This window comes from Oncorhynchus keta, chromosome 1 (assembly GCF_023373465.1).
Source record: "Oncorhynchus keta strain PuntledgeMale-10-30-2019 chromosome 1, Oket_V2, whole genome shotgun sequence".
Taxonomy (NCBI): Eukaryota; Metazoa; Chordata; class Actinopteri; order Salmoniformes; family Salmonidae; genus Oncorhynchus; species Oncorhynchus keta.
The window spans coordinates 62,828,434-62,846,691 of NC_068421.1; the positions used below are offsets into that span (position 1 = coordinate 62,828,434).

An 18,258-nucleotide genomic window follows, 5' to 3' on the forward strand; every position below is an offset into this window, starting at 1 on the left:
TACACAGACCGGCTGAAGGCGAAGCGTGTGCGCATCTCTCTTCTCTTCTCCAGCTGTCTGGTGAAGATCACAGGAGATCTCACCATGTCTTTTCCTGCTGGAATAACTTGTATCTTCACCGCTAACCCAAACGCCCCGGTCCTCAGCTTTCGATTGGTCAACATCTCCCGGGTTGACCACTTTCTGCCCAATCAGAAGCTGCTCTACAGGTAGATGAATATGTGCTATGGGATTATGATAAAAAGACAGATTGCGGAAATGGTAGGATATGTCTCATTCTCCTGAGTGTGTTATTCGCCACAGTGACCCCTCTCAGAGTGACCCAGACACCAGGGACTTCTGGTTCAACATGCAGGCACTGAACCTTTACCTGCAGAGAGAGGCTGAGCTCAACCCTCTGGCCTCCTACTATAACGTGGCCCTACTCAAGTACCAGGTGACTGATGAAGTACAGTGGAACTCTTACCCTCTCATCTGACCTTTCAAGTATTTTTCAAGATACACATTTTCCCCTGTCTTCCAAATGACAGCATTGTCCTAACATCAACAGTCTCTCCCAACTATGTTCTTCTTTTCTCATTCTTTCCTTCCCTCCCTTCTCAGGTGTCGTCCCAGGACCCTGGTCGTGCTCCCCTCCTGTTGTCAGCAGAGTGCCAGCGGAGTGGCACAGTGACCCGTGTGTCTCTGGACTATCACTGCTGCCCGGCCACTGCCCCCTCCACCCATCTCACTGCTGTGCAGGTGCTGCTACCCCTCGACCACACCGCCACAGACCTGCAGTGCCATCCCCCCGCATGCTGGTGAGCAGGGGGAGGTGGGAATGGAAGGAGGGATGAAAGGATGAATGGGTGGGGAGTGGGAGGAGATATGGAAGGGAGACAGATGAAGGGTGGATAAATGGGGAGAACAGGAGAATGGGCAGATGGTAGAAGGTCGAGAGAGAGGGAGGATAGTGGACAGGGTGGGCCTCACTGACCCTTTGTCTGCCTTCACAGGAATACGAAGGAACGACGGCTACTGTGGAAGCTACCCAACCTCTCCCCCACCAACCAAAGCAAAGGTTACTGACCTGTCAACACACCCATCTTATTTAATGGCCACATAACTGTCATATTCTAGCTATAGAAATATAAATGCAGTACAATGTACATTTTTACAAGTCTAGTCTTTGACAACATAATTGCATTGAGTGCCACCCTTTTCTCTATTTTAATATGCAGCCTCTGATACCTTCAGTCTTAAATATCAAGATTAGCATATGAAAGCTGAGCAACACTGCTATTTATAGGCCTTACAAATAGAGGGAAGTTTGGGGAATATAAAAGCCTGAACATCATAGTTTATAGGCAGTGATCAGAATCTCAGAGAGGTTACAATAACTGCTTTCCTGGTCATCCGATCCAAATACCTTTTTCTCCCTCTTGGAACAGAGCCTTCAGAAAGTATTCATACCCCTTGATTTATTCCACTTTGTTGTGTTACAGCCTGAATTCTAAATGGATTACATTTTTTACTCACACATCTACACATTATCATCTACACATTATACCTTATAATAAAAAAGTGAAAACATGTTTAGACATTTTAGCACATTTATTTCAATTAAATACAGAAATCTCATTTACAGTGCCTTGCAAAAGTATTCGGCCCCCTTGAACTTATATATATATATATGCCATTTAGCAGACGCTTTTATCCAAAGCGACTTACAGTCATGTGTGCATACATTCTACGTATGGGTGGTCCCGGGAATCGAACCCACTACCCTGGCGTTACAAGCACCATGCTCTACCAACTGAGCTACAGAAGGACCAAAAAAGTTTGAAATATCCAATAAATGTCGTTCCACTTCATGATTGTGTCCCACTTGTTGTTGATTCTTCACAAAAAAATACAGTTTTATATCTTTATGTTTGAAGCCTGAAATGTGGCAAAAGGTCGCAAAGTTCAAGGGGGCCGAATACTTTCGCAAGGCACTGTACATGATGCTGCATTTAAAACCTCTTGGAACTACCGCTCCCGGATTTGGGAGAATTGTCATCAACTGACACTAATTAGCATAATGCAACTGACAAAAAATATTACTAGAAAATATTCATATTCATGAAATCACAAGTGAAATATTGAAACACAGCTTAGCCTTTTGTTAATCACCCTGTCATCTCAGATTTTGAAATGATGCTTTACAGCCAAAGCAAGACAAGCATTTGTGTAAGTTTATCGATAGCCTAGCATTATGCCTAGCTAGCTGCAGGCAGCTTGGTCACGAAAATCAGAAAAGCAATCAAATGAAATCGTTTACCTTTGATGAGCCTCACTCACGAGACTCCCAGTTAGATAGCAAATGTTCCTTTTTCCATAAAATTATTTTTGTAGCCGAAATAGCTCCGTTTGTTCTTCACGTTTGGCTGAGAAATCGGACGGAAATTGCGGTCACGACAACGCCGAAAAATATTCCAAATTAGATCCATAATAACGACAAACATGGCAAACGTTTTTTATAATCAATCTTCAAGGTGTTTTTCAAATATCTATTCGATAATATATCAACCGGGTCAGTTAGCTTCTTAGTAGGCGTGAGAGAAACAATGGCCGCATTTGTCTATTACGCACAAATCACTCAGAGCCACCAGGTGACCACTTACGCAATGTTGTCGCTCACGCTAATTTTTCAAAATAAAAGCCTGAAACTGTCTTGTGACACTAGACACATTAGGGAAGCCGGTTGATATCTCTTTCACTGCTCAATAGGGACGCAGAGGTTTCTAAATAAGTCACTTCCTGATTGGATTTTTCTCAGGCTTTTGCCTGCAATATCAGTTCTGGAAACTTTGGTGTTTTCTATCCTAAGCTGTCAATTATATGCATATTCTATTATCTGGTCCTGAAAAATAGCCCGTTTACTTTGGGAACGTTATTTTTCCAAAAGTGAAAATAGTGCCCCCCAGTTTCAAGAGGTCATTAAATGAGGGACGCAAAAAACATCATTATCAGTCCGCATAGAGGGACAAGAAAGACCGACTGCAAAAGCAAGCCAGTATGCGCTGCTATGGTGATTTCAGTATAGAAACAACATCCGGTAGAAAACTACGCAACTGCAGACTGCAAAAGTTAAATTGTTTTCACTGTGGTGGCAAGTCTTGTCTACCGTGGCGGCTGACGGCATTCATCTTTCCACATGTTTTCAATGGGATTCAAGTCTGGGCTTTGGCTGGGCCACTCAAGGACTTTCACATTCTTGTTCTGAAGCCATTCTAGCATTGCTTTGGCTGTATGCTTGCGGTCATTGTCCTGATGAAACGTAAATCTTTGCCACTGAAGCAAGTTCTCATCAAGGATTTGGCTCCATTCATTGTTCCCTCTTTCCTTACCAGTCTTCCAGTCCCTTCTGTTGAAAAGAATCCCCATGCTGCCACCACCATTCTTCAGAGTAGGGATGGTGTTAGATGGGTGATGAGCTGGGTCTGGTTCTCCAGACATAGTGCTTTGCATTCAGACAAGTTCCATTTTTCTTCTCACCAGACCACAGAATCTTTAGCCTTATGCTCAGTCTTTCACATGCCTTTTTCTCAGGAGTGGCTTCCTTCTGGCCTCTCTCTCATAAAGCCCAGATTGGTGAAGTGCTATAGACTGTTGTCCTTCTGGCAGGTTCTCCAATCTCAGCCAAGCAACTCTTAGTTCTGTCTGAGTGGTCATCTGGTTCTTGGTGACCCAGGTCAGTCTTGCCCGGTTGCTCAGTTTGGTCGGACAGCAGCTCAAGGCAGTCTGGGTAGTTCCATATTTTTTTCCATTTCCCAATGATGAGAGGTCTTGGAAACTTTCAACACTAGAAATTATCACAATTATATCGGCGATCTACAGACAGTTCTGACATGCACTGTCAATTTAGGACATTATATAAGCACGTGTATTTCTTTCTAAATAATGTCCAAACAATTGAATTGACCACAGGTGGACTCCAAGTTAGTGACATCAAGGATGATCAAAGGAAATTGAATGCACCTGAGTTCAATTAAGTAAATATTTCTCTATTGCTAACATTTCTAAAAACATGTTTTCACATTGTAGATGGGCGAGATATTGAATACATTTGAATTCCGGTTATAACAACAAAATGTGGAATAAGTCAATGGGTATGAATACTTTCTGAAGGCTTTCAGTGGCCAGTCTGGTCACCAATCTACCTGATAGATTGTACTGTCCAATTGCCACATAGGCAGAACCACAAGTCAGTGTGATTAACTTGCTCCTGTTAGTGGAGGGGAACTGAAGAATGTGTCACTTGTTCCAGGCTCTGGCACTCTGTGTGCTAGCTGGCAGTGCCTAGAGGTTCCTCACGGCCCTCCCCCCAGCCTGGCAGTCCAGTTTGTGGGATCGGGGGCCTCCCTTTCGGGCATGGACGTGGAGCTGGTGGGCAACAGTTACCGCATGTCCCTGGTAAAGAAGAGATTTGCCACAGGTAGAGTAACATGTTACTAGGCCTTGCCAATAAGATACAGTATGTGGGTCCTGGAGTTTCACATGATCAACTTCACACCTTTCTCCTTGGCAGGGAAGTACATGGCAGGCTGCACCTTGTGAGGAGGAATACCCAGGTCCCCGTTGGGAGTTCCTGGAGTACACATTGCACTTTTAGGCCTCTGGGCCATACAAACCTAGTCGCCCAGGAGGGAGAGAAGAGACTAGGATGGTTTTGACGTTGGGACCACACATCGTGCTCACTCTTTTTCCCACAAACTTGTGACCAAACTCATTTTGGGACCTAGACTTGATTATTTTTGTATCTTTCAGCCTTGCCTCGTACACATAATCCTTTTCTCTTTGTTCTGTTTGCATTGTGTGCCTTTTATATCAGGAGTTAAACTGGATGTAAGAAGTTGGTTTTATTGAAGAGAAATTGTTTATGAATAAACATAACACTTGTCAAACAGAATTGTCATGCATTTTTCCCCCGAAATATTCCATGTCTAGACAGAGGGCTCTATTCAATCTGTATCGCTAAAGGGTTACAGATTGTGATAGAAATGTAAAGGAAATTTCCAACTGATCTGACATATGCACCGTTTACCGTGAATGTGGAACATTGAAATTTAAAAGGCAATCACACTTAATCATTGTGAGTGGTTACAGTAATAAGTTATTTTCTAGCATTTGTGTCCTGGCAAATTGTTTCATTTGACATTGATATTTAAGAAATAAAAGCTTGGCCAAAAAGATGGTATAATACCAATTTATTACACATTGACCAGTACAAAATACAGTTGAACTATGCAGTTTGTTACAGACTTGTCTGCCCTCAGGCTAGGTAAAGTGTAGTCAAGAACAGGTTTAAAAATACATAAAAATAAGGGTTCAAAATACAGAAGAACCAAATCTAGTTCAATAAAAAAAATTATCCTCAGCCAAGTCAAAACAGATTTACAAGAAACAAAGTACACAGAAATTACTTTCCAACGCACTTAAAGGCAAAGTACTGTGACAGGCACGGGTTACAAAGAGCCTTCAATAACTCAAGCTCAGGATTCTTATAGCTACTACAAAATCTGAGGGGGAACAGGGGAAACTCAACCAAAAGTGTTTAGAGAAAATCACTCCATGTCGGTTGTAATTTCCGGTTGAGCAGACATATGCACCGTTTACCGCGAATGCAAAAACATTTCAAATCACACTATATTACTGATTGACTCCAGCCCTGAATCAGCTATAATTTTTCATAAATAGAAATGGAGATTCTCTCAATATGGGCAAGTGACTGCCGATTTATAGGGCATTTACACCCCAAATATCAACGTTGTTTGTTAAATATTGATGTGTTGACCAGATGACACAAATGATCAAAAGAAGACAAACGTTTGCCTCACACATCAGTCCCAGCCACTAAATAATCAAAGCAAGGAGGACATCCCCCTTTAAAAACAAACAGTGCAGTATGGGGAGAGCTAAATGATTGGAGAAAGACCAAGCGATACAAGAGGCCATTGATGAACACACATTTTTTACATCATATTAAGAAAGTTATATTTTAAAGTTTAACAGTTTGTTGGTTTTGCACAAATCAGCCCTCCTACAGTATCATTGTACGGCTATATAATAAAATCTTAGAGCAACAGACTCAAAAGCTGTTAGCATTTTCATATCAAGCAATATGAATGAATAAACATGGATTGAGTCCATTTGAGTAACGGTAAGGGGAGAGCCTATCTGAACTCAAACAGCATCAGTTGAACTGAACAGATGCAACTACAGTTTCCTTCTAAGGGTTTTGGCTTCGGGGGTCCAACGCTCTTTCACGTTTTGTTAAATACATACTATTTTACATCCCTTACGACATTTGACTTCACCCAGACATACAGCTCCACAAAATGGATGCCAGACACCTCCAGTTAACCAAGAAGGTAGCTCATCATATATATGTACAATCTGGTGGTTTCCTGAACACATTCCACCACACTCCAGTCTGGGGCGTGACAGGCGGCAACTGGCTTGTCCTAGACTCTGGGGCGTGACATCTAGAAACACCCTGAAGTTCTACAGTCATGGATCAATGAGACTTGGGTGCATCCTGAAATTGAGTTTCTGCCAAATGGCATCATAGAATCGTTATCATTTGAATGAAAAGTGATATATACATGGAAAAGATTACTTGAGTACGGGGGAGTTGGTAGAATTAACAGTAAGTGGCTCTCTTTTATATATAGTTGCCTCATCAGAACAGAGCATAGAAAAGGAAGAGGTAACTAATCATCTCATATGGCCAGGGTGTTAAGAGGTCCCTGCCTTCCAATCAACTATGAGACTAGGGGCCTACTGACATACCCAAGAGTGGCCGCGCTGGTGGGAGAGGGACAAGTCCTTTGCGTCAGTGGGTTGCATCAATGTGGGTTGAGCTGCCAGTAGCAACAGAGGCAACATGTATAGTATACTCCTACAGGTTTAAAGGTGCTTTAGAATGTCTGAGGTTCTGAAACAATACATTCATACTGCGGTAGAGGCACAGCTGAGGGAGGAGATAGACATCTGTAGTAGTGGTGGTTAAAGAGTTATCTAAGGCACTGGAATTACACAGCTAATAAAGGATAAGATACACACACCACTCATTCAAAGTTACACTTATCCAACATCGGTACTGCACAAAGTCATCCTGAATCACAGTTGTAAAACGGGAACAAGTGAACAGAGAGAAATCAGAACTGTATACCCCTGTCAGGTCAAACCAGCCCCCCTTGGTGAGCATACATTGTTTTCCCTGGGATAAAGATCCCCCCCTTTAACTACACTAACTAGGAGGTGTGGTAGGGTAGGGGCTGAGCCTAGTACTCTTCTCTATATACACTGAACACACTGGCTGTGTAGCCACTCTCAGTGTGCTGACAGGACCAGAAGGGCCCAGGGCGGCAGCAGACCTCCTGGAGTAGTGGGCTATGGCCCTCACCTCATCCGGTCTCAGATTTCCTGCAGCGAGTGGTTGATTTCGATCCTCTCTCTTTTCACGGCCGGCTCGTTGGGCCCTCGGCCCTCGTCACTGCCTATGTCACTCATGTCATCTGAGAAGGACGGGTCTAAGATGGGAAAAAGAGCAGTTAACAAGAGCTTTGCAAAGTCTAGGTTTATAACACATTGAGACTGATAGGGGAAATGAGTCAGCACTAGGAGCAAGCAGGAGTAGACCTACCTTTGTCCATGAGCATCATCGAGTTAAGGTCACTGAACTATTTCAGAAGAGAGGAAAACTGATTAGTAATGTACTAATACAGATTTACATGCTGTCAACAAACAGGCCATATTACTCATAATCAAAAGCATTGACCATGGAACCTGGTGTGCGATTAAATATTCATAATTATCATTTCAGTGAATTTCGCAGGAGTTCCACAGAATTGCTCATGGAAACAGGCACGTAAAAGCTCTCCCACTCACCTCTCCCATGACAGCGATGGGAGTCTCTCCGGTTGCCTGGGCGACGCGGTGCTCCACCAGGTAGAACATGTACTCATCGTAGAGCAGTCTGATGAGGTGGAAGGAGCCGAAACTAGCAGCACTACGCAGGGTCAGGTCCCTGATTACCATGGAGCTGTGGGGAGGGAGTGGGGGAGAGAAAGAGGGCCATCAGAGAGAAATTACATAAACACAGCCCCACTGAGCTTGAATGTGCCCCCTGCCACACAAAGCTAATCACCACATTCAGCCTGCAAATATTCCCACACCTTAGTGAAAAGCAGCTACATTTTACATTTATACTGCACATATAGTTGCGAACAAAGATATTGGCACACTTACACTTTTCTTATATAATTAGCCATTTCTAAAATAAGCTAAAATTGAAGAGAAAAAAAAAAAAACAGTCCCCACACCTTGTTATTGGGATTGTCAACATTGCAGACCCAATTTCATTTTTGTAAACTTAAGTTGGCATGGACAAAATGATTGGCACGGAGCTAGTACTTGGTTGCACAGTCTTTGGCCAAGATGACTGTAGACAAACAGTGTATCTTTCTGAGCTTGCTGCTCCTTTCTACTGGCAATTTTGCCCACTTGTCAGCATTCAAAGAGAATAACACCCTCCCTACAATCAAACATGGGGAGGCTCAATACTGTGGGGTTGCTTTGCTGCCTCTGGTACTGGGGGCCTTGAACGTGTGCAAGACATCATGAAATCAGCCAATTATCAAGGTGTTTTGAAGTGCAATGTTCAACCCAGTGTCCAAAAACTGTCTCTGTTGAAGGTTGTGAGTCTTCCAACAGTACAACAACCCTAAACACAACATGGAATGGTTCAAGAAGACTGGACTGTTCTGGAGTAGCCAGCTAAAGCCTTATTCACACTGCAGGCCTTAATGATCACATCAGTTTTGTTTTTAAATCCGTTTTGGACTAAATGTTCTTTGTCTCAACATAACAGTCTCAGCGGGAAAAAGGTAACATGTTCAAAAACGAAAACTGGAACAATATTTCGAAATAGGAACGTGGGGAATGGTAAGAGGCAATCTATAGAACACTAATATCATTTTGTGATGTCATTAAACATTTTATAAAGGAAACTGTAACTTGGAAAGTACACATACTATATACAGTGGGGAGAACAAGTATTCGATAACCTGCAAAATCCGCAGTGTTTCCTACTTACAGCATGTGGTCTGTAATTTTTATCATATGTACACTTCAACTGTGAGAGACGGAATCTAAAACAAAAATCCAGAAAATCACATTGTATGATTTAAGTAATTCATTTGCATTTTATTGCATGACATAAGTATTTGATCACCTACCAACCAGTAAGAATTCCAGCTCTCACAGACCTTTTAGTTTTTCTTTAAGAAGCCCTCCTGATCTCCACTCATTACCTGTATTAACTGCACCTGTTTGAACTCGTTACCTGTATAAAAAGACACCTGTTCACACACTCAATCAAACAGACTCCAACCTCTCCACAATGGCCAAGACCAGAGAGCTATGTAAGGACATCAGGGATAAAACTGTAGACCTGCACAAGGATGGGATGGGCTACAGGATAATAGGCAAGCAGCTTGGTGAGAAGGCAACAACTGTTGGCGCAATTATTAGAAAATGGAAGAAGCTCAAGATGGCGGTCAATCACCCTCGGTCTGGGGCTCCATGCAAGATCTCACCTCGTGGGGCATCAATGATCATGAGGAAGGTGAGGGATCAGCCCAGAACTACACGGCAGGACCTGGTAAATGACCTGAAGAGAGCTGGGACCACAAAATCCTGCAGCGCACGCAAGGTCCCCCTGCTCAAGCCAGCGCATATCCAGGCCCGTCTGAAGTTTGCCAATGACCATCTTGATGATCCAGAGGAGGAATGGAAGAAGGTCATGTGGTCTGATGAGACAAAAATATAATTTTTGGACTAAACTCCACTCGCCGTGTTTGGAGGAAGAATGAGTACAATCCCAAGAGTGAAGCATGGAGGGGGAAACATCATTCTTTGGGGATGCTTTTCTGCAAAGGGGACAGGACGACTGCACCGTATTGAGGGGAGGATGGATGGGGCTATGTATCGCGAGATCTCAACCTCCTTCCCTCAGTAAGAGCATTGAAGATGGGTCGTGGTTGGGTCTTCCAGCATAACAACGACCCAAAACACACAGCCAGGGCAACTAAGGAGTGGCTCCGTAAGAAGCATCTCAAGGTCATGGAGTGGCCTAGCCAGTCTCCAGACCTGAACCCAATAGAAAATCTTTGGAGGGAGCTGAAAGTTCGTATTGCCCAGCGACAGCCCCAAAACCTGAAGGATCTAGAGAAGGTCTGTATGGAGGAGTGGGCCAAAATCCCTGCTGCAGTGTGTGCAAAACTGGTCAAGAACTACAGGAAACGTATGATCTCTGTAATTGCAAACAAAGGTTTCTGTACCAAATATTAAGTTCTGCTTTTCTGATGTATCAAATACTTATGTCATGCAATAAAATACAAATTAACTACTTAAAAATCATACAATGTGATTTTCTGGATTTTTGTTTTAGATTCCGTCTCTCACAGTTGAAGTGTACCTATGATAACTATTACAGACCTCTACATGCTTTGTAAGTAGGAATACCTGCAAAATCAGTAGTGTATCAAATACTTGTTCTCCCCACTCTAGCTGAAGTTACCATACTATGGGTTGTGCATGTAATCTGAAAAATTTGTGTTTTTGTTGAGGGGAATGTGATTTGAGAAGTTAAGATAATTATTTCCATAACTTTGCATAGTGAGTAATCACCGCCCCAAAGTGAAGTCAGGGAACTGCCCCTTTCGAGCAAAAGGTATAAATGGGTTAAGAAAAAAAAACACATTGAATCAGAAAAAGCGTGAAGTCGCAGCTACATGTTTAAAATGGTTTGAAGCTTGAACCTCAACCAGAGTTGGAGACTTTTTTTTTTTTAACCCTAACCCTAACCCCCCAATCACTGGTACGGCTGATTAGCTGTCCTAAGTAAGGTATCTTTGAAAGTGAATTTAAGTAGGACCATCCTGTTGCTCTGCTCAGAGCATGGTATTACTCTACTCATCACCCCACTGGGAAACCATCGATACAGCTGGCTAGCCTATCTTTAAAGAACCATCTTCAAGAGCGAATGGAAGGAAAATCAACTCTGTAGTTGTGTTCAGGACTACATGACAAGTAACAGGATACCGGACAACAGTAGAAGAGTTGTTGGAACCATTTTGGACAATCAGAGCCTTACAAGCGTGCCGCAAAAAGGCCCAACCCCCTTTCTAAAACTGGCCCGTTCACGGAGAGATCCCAGTCATTTCACGTAAATACATTCATGATTTCATGCTCAAAGCGGGCGGTGGTTCGTGTGCAAAATATATGGTTATTGTACGTGAGAGTATTTTCTGAATGTGGCAATGTTAAGTGTCTCCGTCCCTCTCTCTCTCCAGCTCTTCTTTAACAAGCATTCATGTGGTGGTCATTCCGCTAGGGACCTGTCTTCAGCGTATTACATCTCCAGTCAATAACCAGTACAGAGTGGGTGTTTATCCTATGTTCCCATTTAATTAGCTTGTAAATAAATAATTAAACCAATTTGTGTAGTACTGAATATAAGTAAGGCTCTGGTTTTTGCAGATGCAAGGATTTTTACAACTGTTTAGAATGGTGATCTGATATGAGGTTATGATTAATAAGTTTACATAGGTGTGATCGGTAAAGACCTTTTAGAGTTTAATTCGGGAGATGGTAACTTTAAAGAACCGCTCTCGTGGTGCCCCAGATACTAATAAGTTCATTGTTACATGAATGATTAAAACAAAAATCGCGTAACAATTGAACATCGTTAGTTAGATAAATAACAGTCTTCAGATTAATGTTAATCAAGTCACGACAACAGCATGATGCTGACACCACCATGTGTCATGGTAGGGATGGTGCCAGGTTTCCTCCGGACGTGATGCTTTGCATTCAGGCCAAAGAGTTTAATCAGACCAGAGAATCTTGTTTCTCATGGTCTGAGAGTCTTTAGGTGCCTTTTGGCAAACTCCAAGCGGGCTTTCATGTGCCTTTTACTGAGGAGTGGCTTCCGTAGGGCCACTAATGTAAAGGCCTGATTGGTGGAGTGCTGTAGAGATGGTTGACCTTCTGAAAAGTTCTCCCATGTATAGATGAATTCTAGAGCTCTGTCAGAGTGACCATCGGGTTCTTGGTCACCTCCCTGACCAAGGCACTTCTCCCCCGATTTCCACTGTTCTTGGGGACCTTCAATGCTAGACATTTTTTGGTAACCCTTCCCCAGATCTGTGCATCGACACAATCCTGTCTCGGAGCTCTAAGGACAATTCCTTCGACCTCATGGCTTGGTTTTTGCTCTGACATGCACTGTCAACTGTGGGACATGATATAGACAGGTGTGTGCCTTTCCAAATCATGTCAACCAATTTAAATTTACCACAGGTGGATCAATCAAGTTGTCGAAACATCTGAAGGATGATCAATGGAAACAGGATGCACATGAGCTCAATTTCAAGTCTCCTAGCAAAGGGTCTGAATACTTATGTATTTCTGTTTTTATTTTTAATGAATGTGCAAACATTTCTAAGAACCTGTTTACGCTTTGTCATTATGGGGTATTGTGTGTAGATTGAGGGGGAAAAAATGATTTAACCCATTTTAGAATAAGGCTGTAAAAAAAGTCAAGGGATCTGAATATTTTCAGAATGCACTGTTTATAGATTGGGTCCGTACCTGTAGAAGGACCACTTGAGCAGGAACTGTCGTGCGGCCCTGGGAAAGCTGGGGCTACCTTCGTGGGGCTTAAGGACCTGGTTGACCACGTTGTCGAGCCAGGCGGCCCACTGGTCCAGAGAGCTCTGCTGCTGCAGGGTCACCTTGAAGTCCTGCTCCAGCCGCTGGACCACGCTCTCGTCACACTGACACACCCACGACGCCTGCTCCTGTTTACCAACACACACAAAACACATCATACAAATAATATGTACAAACACATACGAATAGACATAGAGTCAGAAGTCAGAACTATCAACAGGCGTTGATAGGTAGAAGTGTACCTGTACGTTGGCGAAGTCCACACGATTGAGGTCGCTGAGCATCTGGTTAATCTGAGAGGTGTTCTGCAGCACGGCGCGGGCCGCCTGGGCCAGGTGGTTCAGAGAGGTGTACCGACGCAGGGTCTGAGCAAATGCACTCACCACCGCTGCCTAGAAAATGCACAGGGGAGAGGTGATTGACTTCACCAGGGAATGTCTCTCAGTGTATTGTTAATACTGTATCTGGGAGTATCCAGGGACATTATCAGGATGTTGGAGCATTTTCTGTACCTTGGTGCGGACAATCTCATTGGGAAAGTCGCTCATAGCTGTGGTCAGCCAGCCCTCCAGACTCTTGGCAAAGTTGCGGATGGCCTGAGTGAGAGTGCCTGCAATACAAAACAGAACCTGGATAAATATAAATGACTGGGGAGGAGTATGTGTTTGATTTGGAGTAGTAATGATGGAGTGTAGTAATAGTGTTGAAGGTATTCAGGTGAACGTACTGGGGACAGGGCGCAGCACGTCAGGGATCAGGATCTCCACCAAGGCCTGGTACAAGATGTGGTCACAGCTCCTCATCCACAGCTTGACAGGCTCATACTTGCACAGAGCAATCAGCTTCTGCCTGGGGATCACCCCCTCCAGATCCTCATCACTACAGACACACATAGCATACAATCACTAACAGCACAGTTTTACATCACACAAAACATGCATATAATGCCTTCATGTTTTCCCTAATTCAAATAGAGTACTTTAGTGGTCTGACCTGTTGGGGATGGTGGTGGTTCCGTCACTAGATGGCGCTGTTGAAAACCAGAAGGTTTGCCACAGCTTCTCAATGTAGTGGAACTGGAGGTTCATCACCACGTCCAGAGTAGCCTAGGGGAGGAGGAGGATGGGGAATGACAAAACACACCAAGCGGAGCCATGGCAACCAGACACACAACAAAGTTTCTCTGCAGCAGCCTCCCAACTGAACCCTCAGTTTGAGTCAGAGGCCAAGCTTAACGCTGCCTTCCAACCCATTGATCCCATCCACAACGAGAACCAGATTTGAAAGTGACTACGAATTAAACTCTAATATGAATTTAATGTTGGTTTTTTAATAACACCGATTAGAGGGCAAGGAGAAATATGGCGATACGAGTATCCACCTGGCCCTAATGTTTAGTGTGTGTACTATAAGAGCTCCCTGTGACATTGGCAGGCTCAACTCCCCACCCACACGTGACTTCCTCATTCCTGTTTGAACTCTAACTTAGTGCATGTGCTACGCACTAATCAACACTCCAGTGACAGATTTATTATACTTAAGATTTACTAACTCACTATACAAATTTACAGTAACTTCATGGAGACAACTTCAGTGAGAATTTGTAAAAAAGTATTTTATATAACGTTACACAAAGAGACCAAAAACAAAGGCCACAGAAAGCCTACGGTAGGTTTTAATAGCACATAATATAGACAGCAGTGAACGTCCTGTATGTTTTGTCTCAGTGCTCTGTGGTACAGTGTCTCTCTTCACTATGATTCACACCATGCCCAGAGATTCTCCTTTGGCAGGACATGCTCCCGGTCTCCAGTTACAGCCCAGCACAGTATAGGCTTTCCTTCAATCACATGATATGTTTTTGCTTCCAAGAATCACCATGGCAACCGTGTTTACTGTTGCCCCAGCAACAGCTTAAACACTGAACTCCAAAACAAAAAGGAGAATTCCCCTGCCCCTACAAACAAGTGTTTCACCTCCCCAGTTTTACCACACAGGAAAAACAGCGTGCTGGAGAAAGACAGAGACAGGAAAGAGAGAAAGCGAGAGAGAGGAGCAGGCTGGGAATGATATTTACTTCACAATGTGGTTCCAGGCTGAAGCTTTTATTACTAATTGTATCATTCAACTCAGACGCAACAGCAGGCTTCATTGGCATGGCTGATAGCAGGATATTTGTCTCTTATCAAAAATCTACTTTGACATTAATAAATGCAAGTACGGAAGCCAAAGCCAATGAAGATGGATGTGGAGGTAATTCATGCATTGCTTGTTGGAACAAATGTTCAAAAATATCTACAGCTGTGTTTCCACTGAATGCAGGGTGAGGAATACGTTCTTCCTGAAACTACACCTTGATTTGTCCTTTGTACACTTGTTACCTTTATAAATTTCAATTACCATTAATAATCCACCTAGTATAAAGTTAACAGATCGTTGTTCGCTCACAAAGAGAAAAGCGCATAAACATTAAAAACACACAACACACACAGCACTGTGAGAGTGACAGAAATGCACCGGGCAGATAAAGGCAGGAGCCCATGTGCCCATCCACAGACAAGGCAACAAAGGCCCAGGGGGAGGCGAGCACAAAGACACCAAGATGTCCACCCAGCGAGCTGAAAGGTTAATTGGCATGTCTTAAAGGCTTTCGCTGAGATGAAAGGAGGCTGGAACAAAAGGAGCGTGGTGTGGCCGGACAGAGGGAGGCCACGGATAATATCATAAACCCACGGCTTCAGCGCTTTAATTAAGCTCTTCAGGGCCCTCTCCCTTTCTGTACATCTCCTTCTCTCTGTAGCTTGAAAAGTCCAAAATATTTACATTAAACATTTCACTCACTCATCACTATATCCCATCCAGGGAGGTGGTATTCTCACCAGCCACATTCAACAGTAACTGAGGTTATAGCACCAGTTCTGAAATGTAACTTCCCTCATACATCAACTACGACAGGACCAATGTTCGTTCTAATTTTTTCCAGCAATGAGCAAATTACACGTCTTGTGAGCAGAAAGACATTTTTTGCGAGCATTCTGTGTAACTTCCGGCACGCATTAACTGTGAACACAGAGGCTGTACACACTAAGTTAGTTTCAGAAAGTGGCTAATAGGCCTATATTATGCTCAAATAGCCTATCAACAAAACCAATAGAGGAAATGCCATAACATTTCCACATGGATTCAGAAAGTATTCATACCCCCTGACTTTTTCCACAATTTGCTGTGTTACAGCCCGAATTTAAAATTGATGTAGTGTCACTGGACAAGAGTAACACACACACACACACACACAAATACCCCATAATGTCAAAGTGGAAATGGTTTTAGATTTTATTTTTTACAAATGAAGTAAAAACTAGATTTTTGAATGACTACCTTGTCTCTGTACACCACACATGCAATTATTTGTAAAGTTCTGTAACTAGGTCACTCAGGAACATTCAATTACATCTTGGTAAGCAACTCCCGTATATATATTTGATCTTATGTTTTAGGTTAATTCATTTTAAATGTTTTACTGCAACAATAATAACAATATTACACATCAATACAGGGACATTCCTGTGAATACAATGATTTTCTTTTTAATAGAACACCAGGCGAAACTCCAACGTTGTCTACCAAATCACATACAAAATGAATACCCATGTCAAACCAAAGACCTTAAATGGATTTCCTATTCATTTTAATAACTCTCATTCCAAATCAATATTTTGTGGGGGGAAAGAATTGTACTTGAATATCATTCTCCAGAAAAATAACATTTGCTGGTGAAACAGACAACTTCACAGGTAATTTGAGGGTCAACATCACATTTCATTAGGAATTCAAGTCCACCAAGTTTATTAAAAATGATACCACAGAGGTAGGATTGGACAGACAATATCAACCAATTAATTCTAAAAGCACCCACCAACGACTCAAAATCAATAGCCTCCACGATCAGTCTTTCACTAATTGTGATTTACGAATATAATGGGTTTTATTCCTCCAAACAAATCTAAATAACAGAATTTACTTTGTTACTAGAAAGAAAAAAAGGGACCGACTTGGGTAAATTATTCTAGATAAACCACGAGTCTTGGTGTCCTGTGTGAATTTATGTATGCTCCCTCTAATTCTCTTTTTCGCTCTTCTCCCGGAGGACCAGCGCCCTAGGGCTATGCCTCAGGACTACCTGGCCTGATGACTCCTTGCTGTCCCCAGTCCACCTGGTCGTGCTGCTGCTCCAGTTTCAACTATTCTGTCTGTGTCTATGGAATCCTGACCTGTTCACTGGATGTTCTACCTTGTGCCGGACCTGCTGTTTTCGACTCGCTCTCTACTGCACCTGCTGTCTAACTCTGAAGGTTCGGCTAGAAAAGCCAACTGACATTTACTCTTGAGGTGCTGACCTGTTGCACCCTCTACAACCACTGATGATGATCATCATCATCATACCCTGCTGGTCATCTATGAACGTTTGAACATCTTGGCCATGTTCTGTTATAATCTCCACTCATCACATCCAGAAGAGGACTGGCCACAGAGCCTGGTTCCTCTAGGTTTCTTTCTAGGTTCCTGCCTTTCAAGGGAGTTTTTCCTAGCCACCGTGCTTCTACATCTGCATTGCTTGCTGTTTGGGGTTTTAGGCTGGGTTTCCATACAGCACTTTGTGACGTCGGCTGATAAAAAGTGCTTTATAAATATATTTGATTGATTACAACCCATAATTGAGATATCACGTTGCAGCCACTGACTTAATGAAACTATGAAATTAATCATATTATCGATGTTTAAAGAGTATCTATTGGAAACGTTTTTAGTGATAACAATTCCTAAATTTTTAACAGGTATGGAGGCAATGTTGACGGAGTCACAGCAATGAATTGGGAATAGCCACCCTATCCTTTAGAAAAAGGCTAGTATCATCTGCAAATTGACTGATATTTATACATCTTTAAAATATCATTACCAAAAATAAAGATCCCTTCTAAATCCTCCGATTTGTTAAGAAATACAGCTTGTAGTGATGCTAGTCGGGTGGGGAGCGATCGGTTGAGGAGCATGCATTAAGTTTCACTAGCGTTTAAGAGCAGTTGGAGTCAATGGAAGGAGAGTTGTATGGCATTGAAGCTCGTCTGGAGGTTAGTTAACAGTGTCCAAAGAGGGGCCAGAAGTATACAGAATGGTGTCGTCTGCCAATAAGAATGTGGTGATTGACAGAGTCGAAAGCCTTGGCAAGGTCGATGAATACAGGTGCACAGTAATGTCTCTTATTGATGTCGGTTATGATGTCATTTAGGACCTTGAGCGTGGCTGAGTTGCACCCATGACCAGCTCTGAAACCAGATTGCATAGCGGAGAAGGTACGGTGGGATTCGAAATGGTCGGTAATCTGTTTGATAACTTGGCTTTCGAAGACCATAGAAATGCAGGGTAGGAAAGATATAGGTCTGTATCAGTTTGGGTCTAGAGTGTCACCCCCTTTGAAGAGGGGGATGACCGCGG

The 18,258-nt window shown here is 42.9% G+C and overlaps 2 protein-coding genes across 9 annotated transcripts in view; one reads left to right on the forward strand and one right to left on the reverse strand.

The window, feature by feature from the left end:
- LOC118390390 (F-BAR domain only protein 1-like) overlaps positions 1–4,933 on the forward strand; it is a 58,487-nt gene extending 53,554 nt beyond the window's left edge. For all 3 annotated transcript variants that reach the window (XM_035780892.1, XM_035780911.1, XM_035780902.2), the window contains exons 22-27: positions 54–209; positions 304–436; positions 604–800; positions 996–1,060; positions 4,292–4,459; positions 4,553–4,933. In XM_035780892.1, coding sequence (XP_035636785.1) covers positions 54–209; positions 304–436; positions 604–800; positions 996–1,060; positions 4,292–4,459; positions 4,553–4,581 — 748 coding nt within the window. In that variant the 3' untranslated portion in view covers positions 4,582–4,933. The remainder of the gene's footprint in view (positions 1–53; positions 210–303; positions 437–603; positions 801–995; positions 1,061–4,291; positions 4,460–4,552) is intronic.
- A 281-nt stretch (positions 4,934–5,214) lies between these two features.
- LOC118390403 (DNA-binding protein RFX2-like) overlaps positions 5,215–18,258 on the reverse strand; it is a 64,968-nt gene continuing 51,924 nt past the window's right edge. For 5 of the 6 annotated variants that reach the window (XM_035780952.2, XM_035780970.2, XM_035780935.2 and 2 more), the window contains 8 exons: positions 13,759–13,871; positions 13,493–13,644; positions 13,278–13,375; positions 13,008–13,157; positions 12,685–12,893; positions 7,918–8,071; positions 7,673–7,709; positions 5,215–7,559 (listed from right to left, as the gene is read on the reverse strand). In XM_035780952.2, the coding sequence (XP_035636845.1) occupies positions 7,444–7,559; positions 7,673–7,709; positions 7,918–8,071; positions 12,685–12,893; positions 13,008–13,157; positions 13,278–13,375; positions 13,493–13,644; positions 13,759–13,871 (1,029 nt within the window). In that variant the 3' untranslated portion in view covers positions 5,215–7,443. The remainder of the gene's footprint in view (positions 7,560–7,672; positions 7,710–7,917; positions 8,072–12,684; positions 12,894–13,007; positions 13,158–13,277; positions 13,376–13,492; positions 13,645–13,758; positions 13,872–18,258) is intronic. The other variant, XM_035780944.2, reaches the window with a different exon arrangement.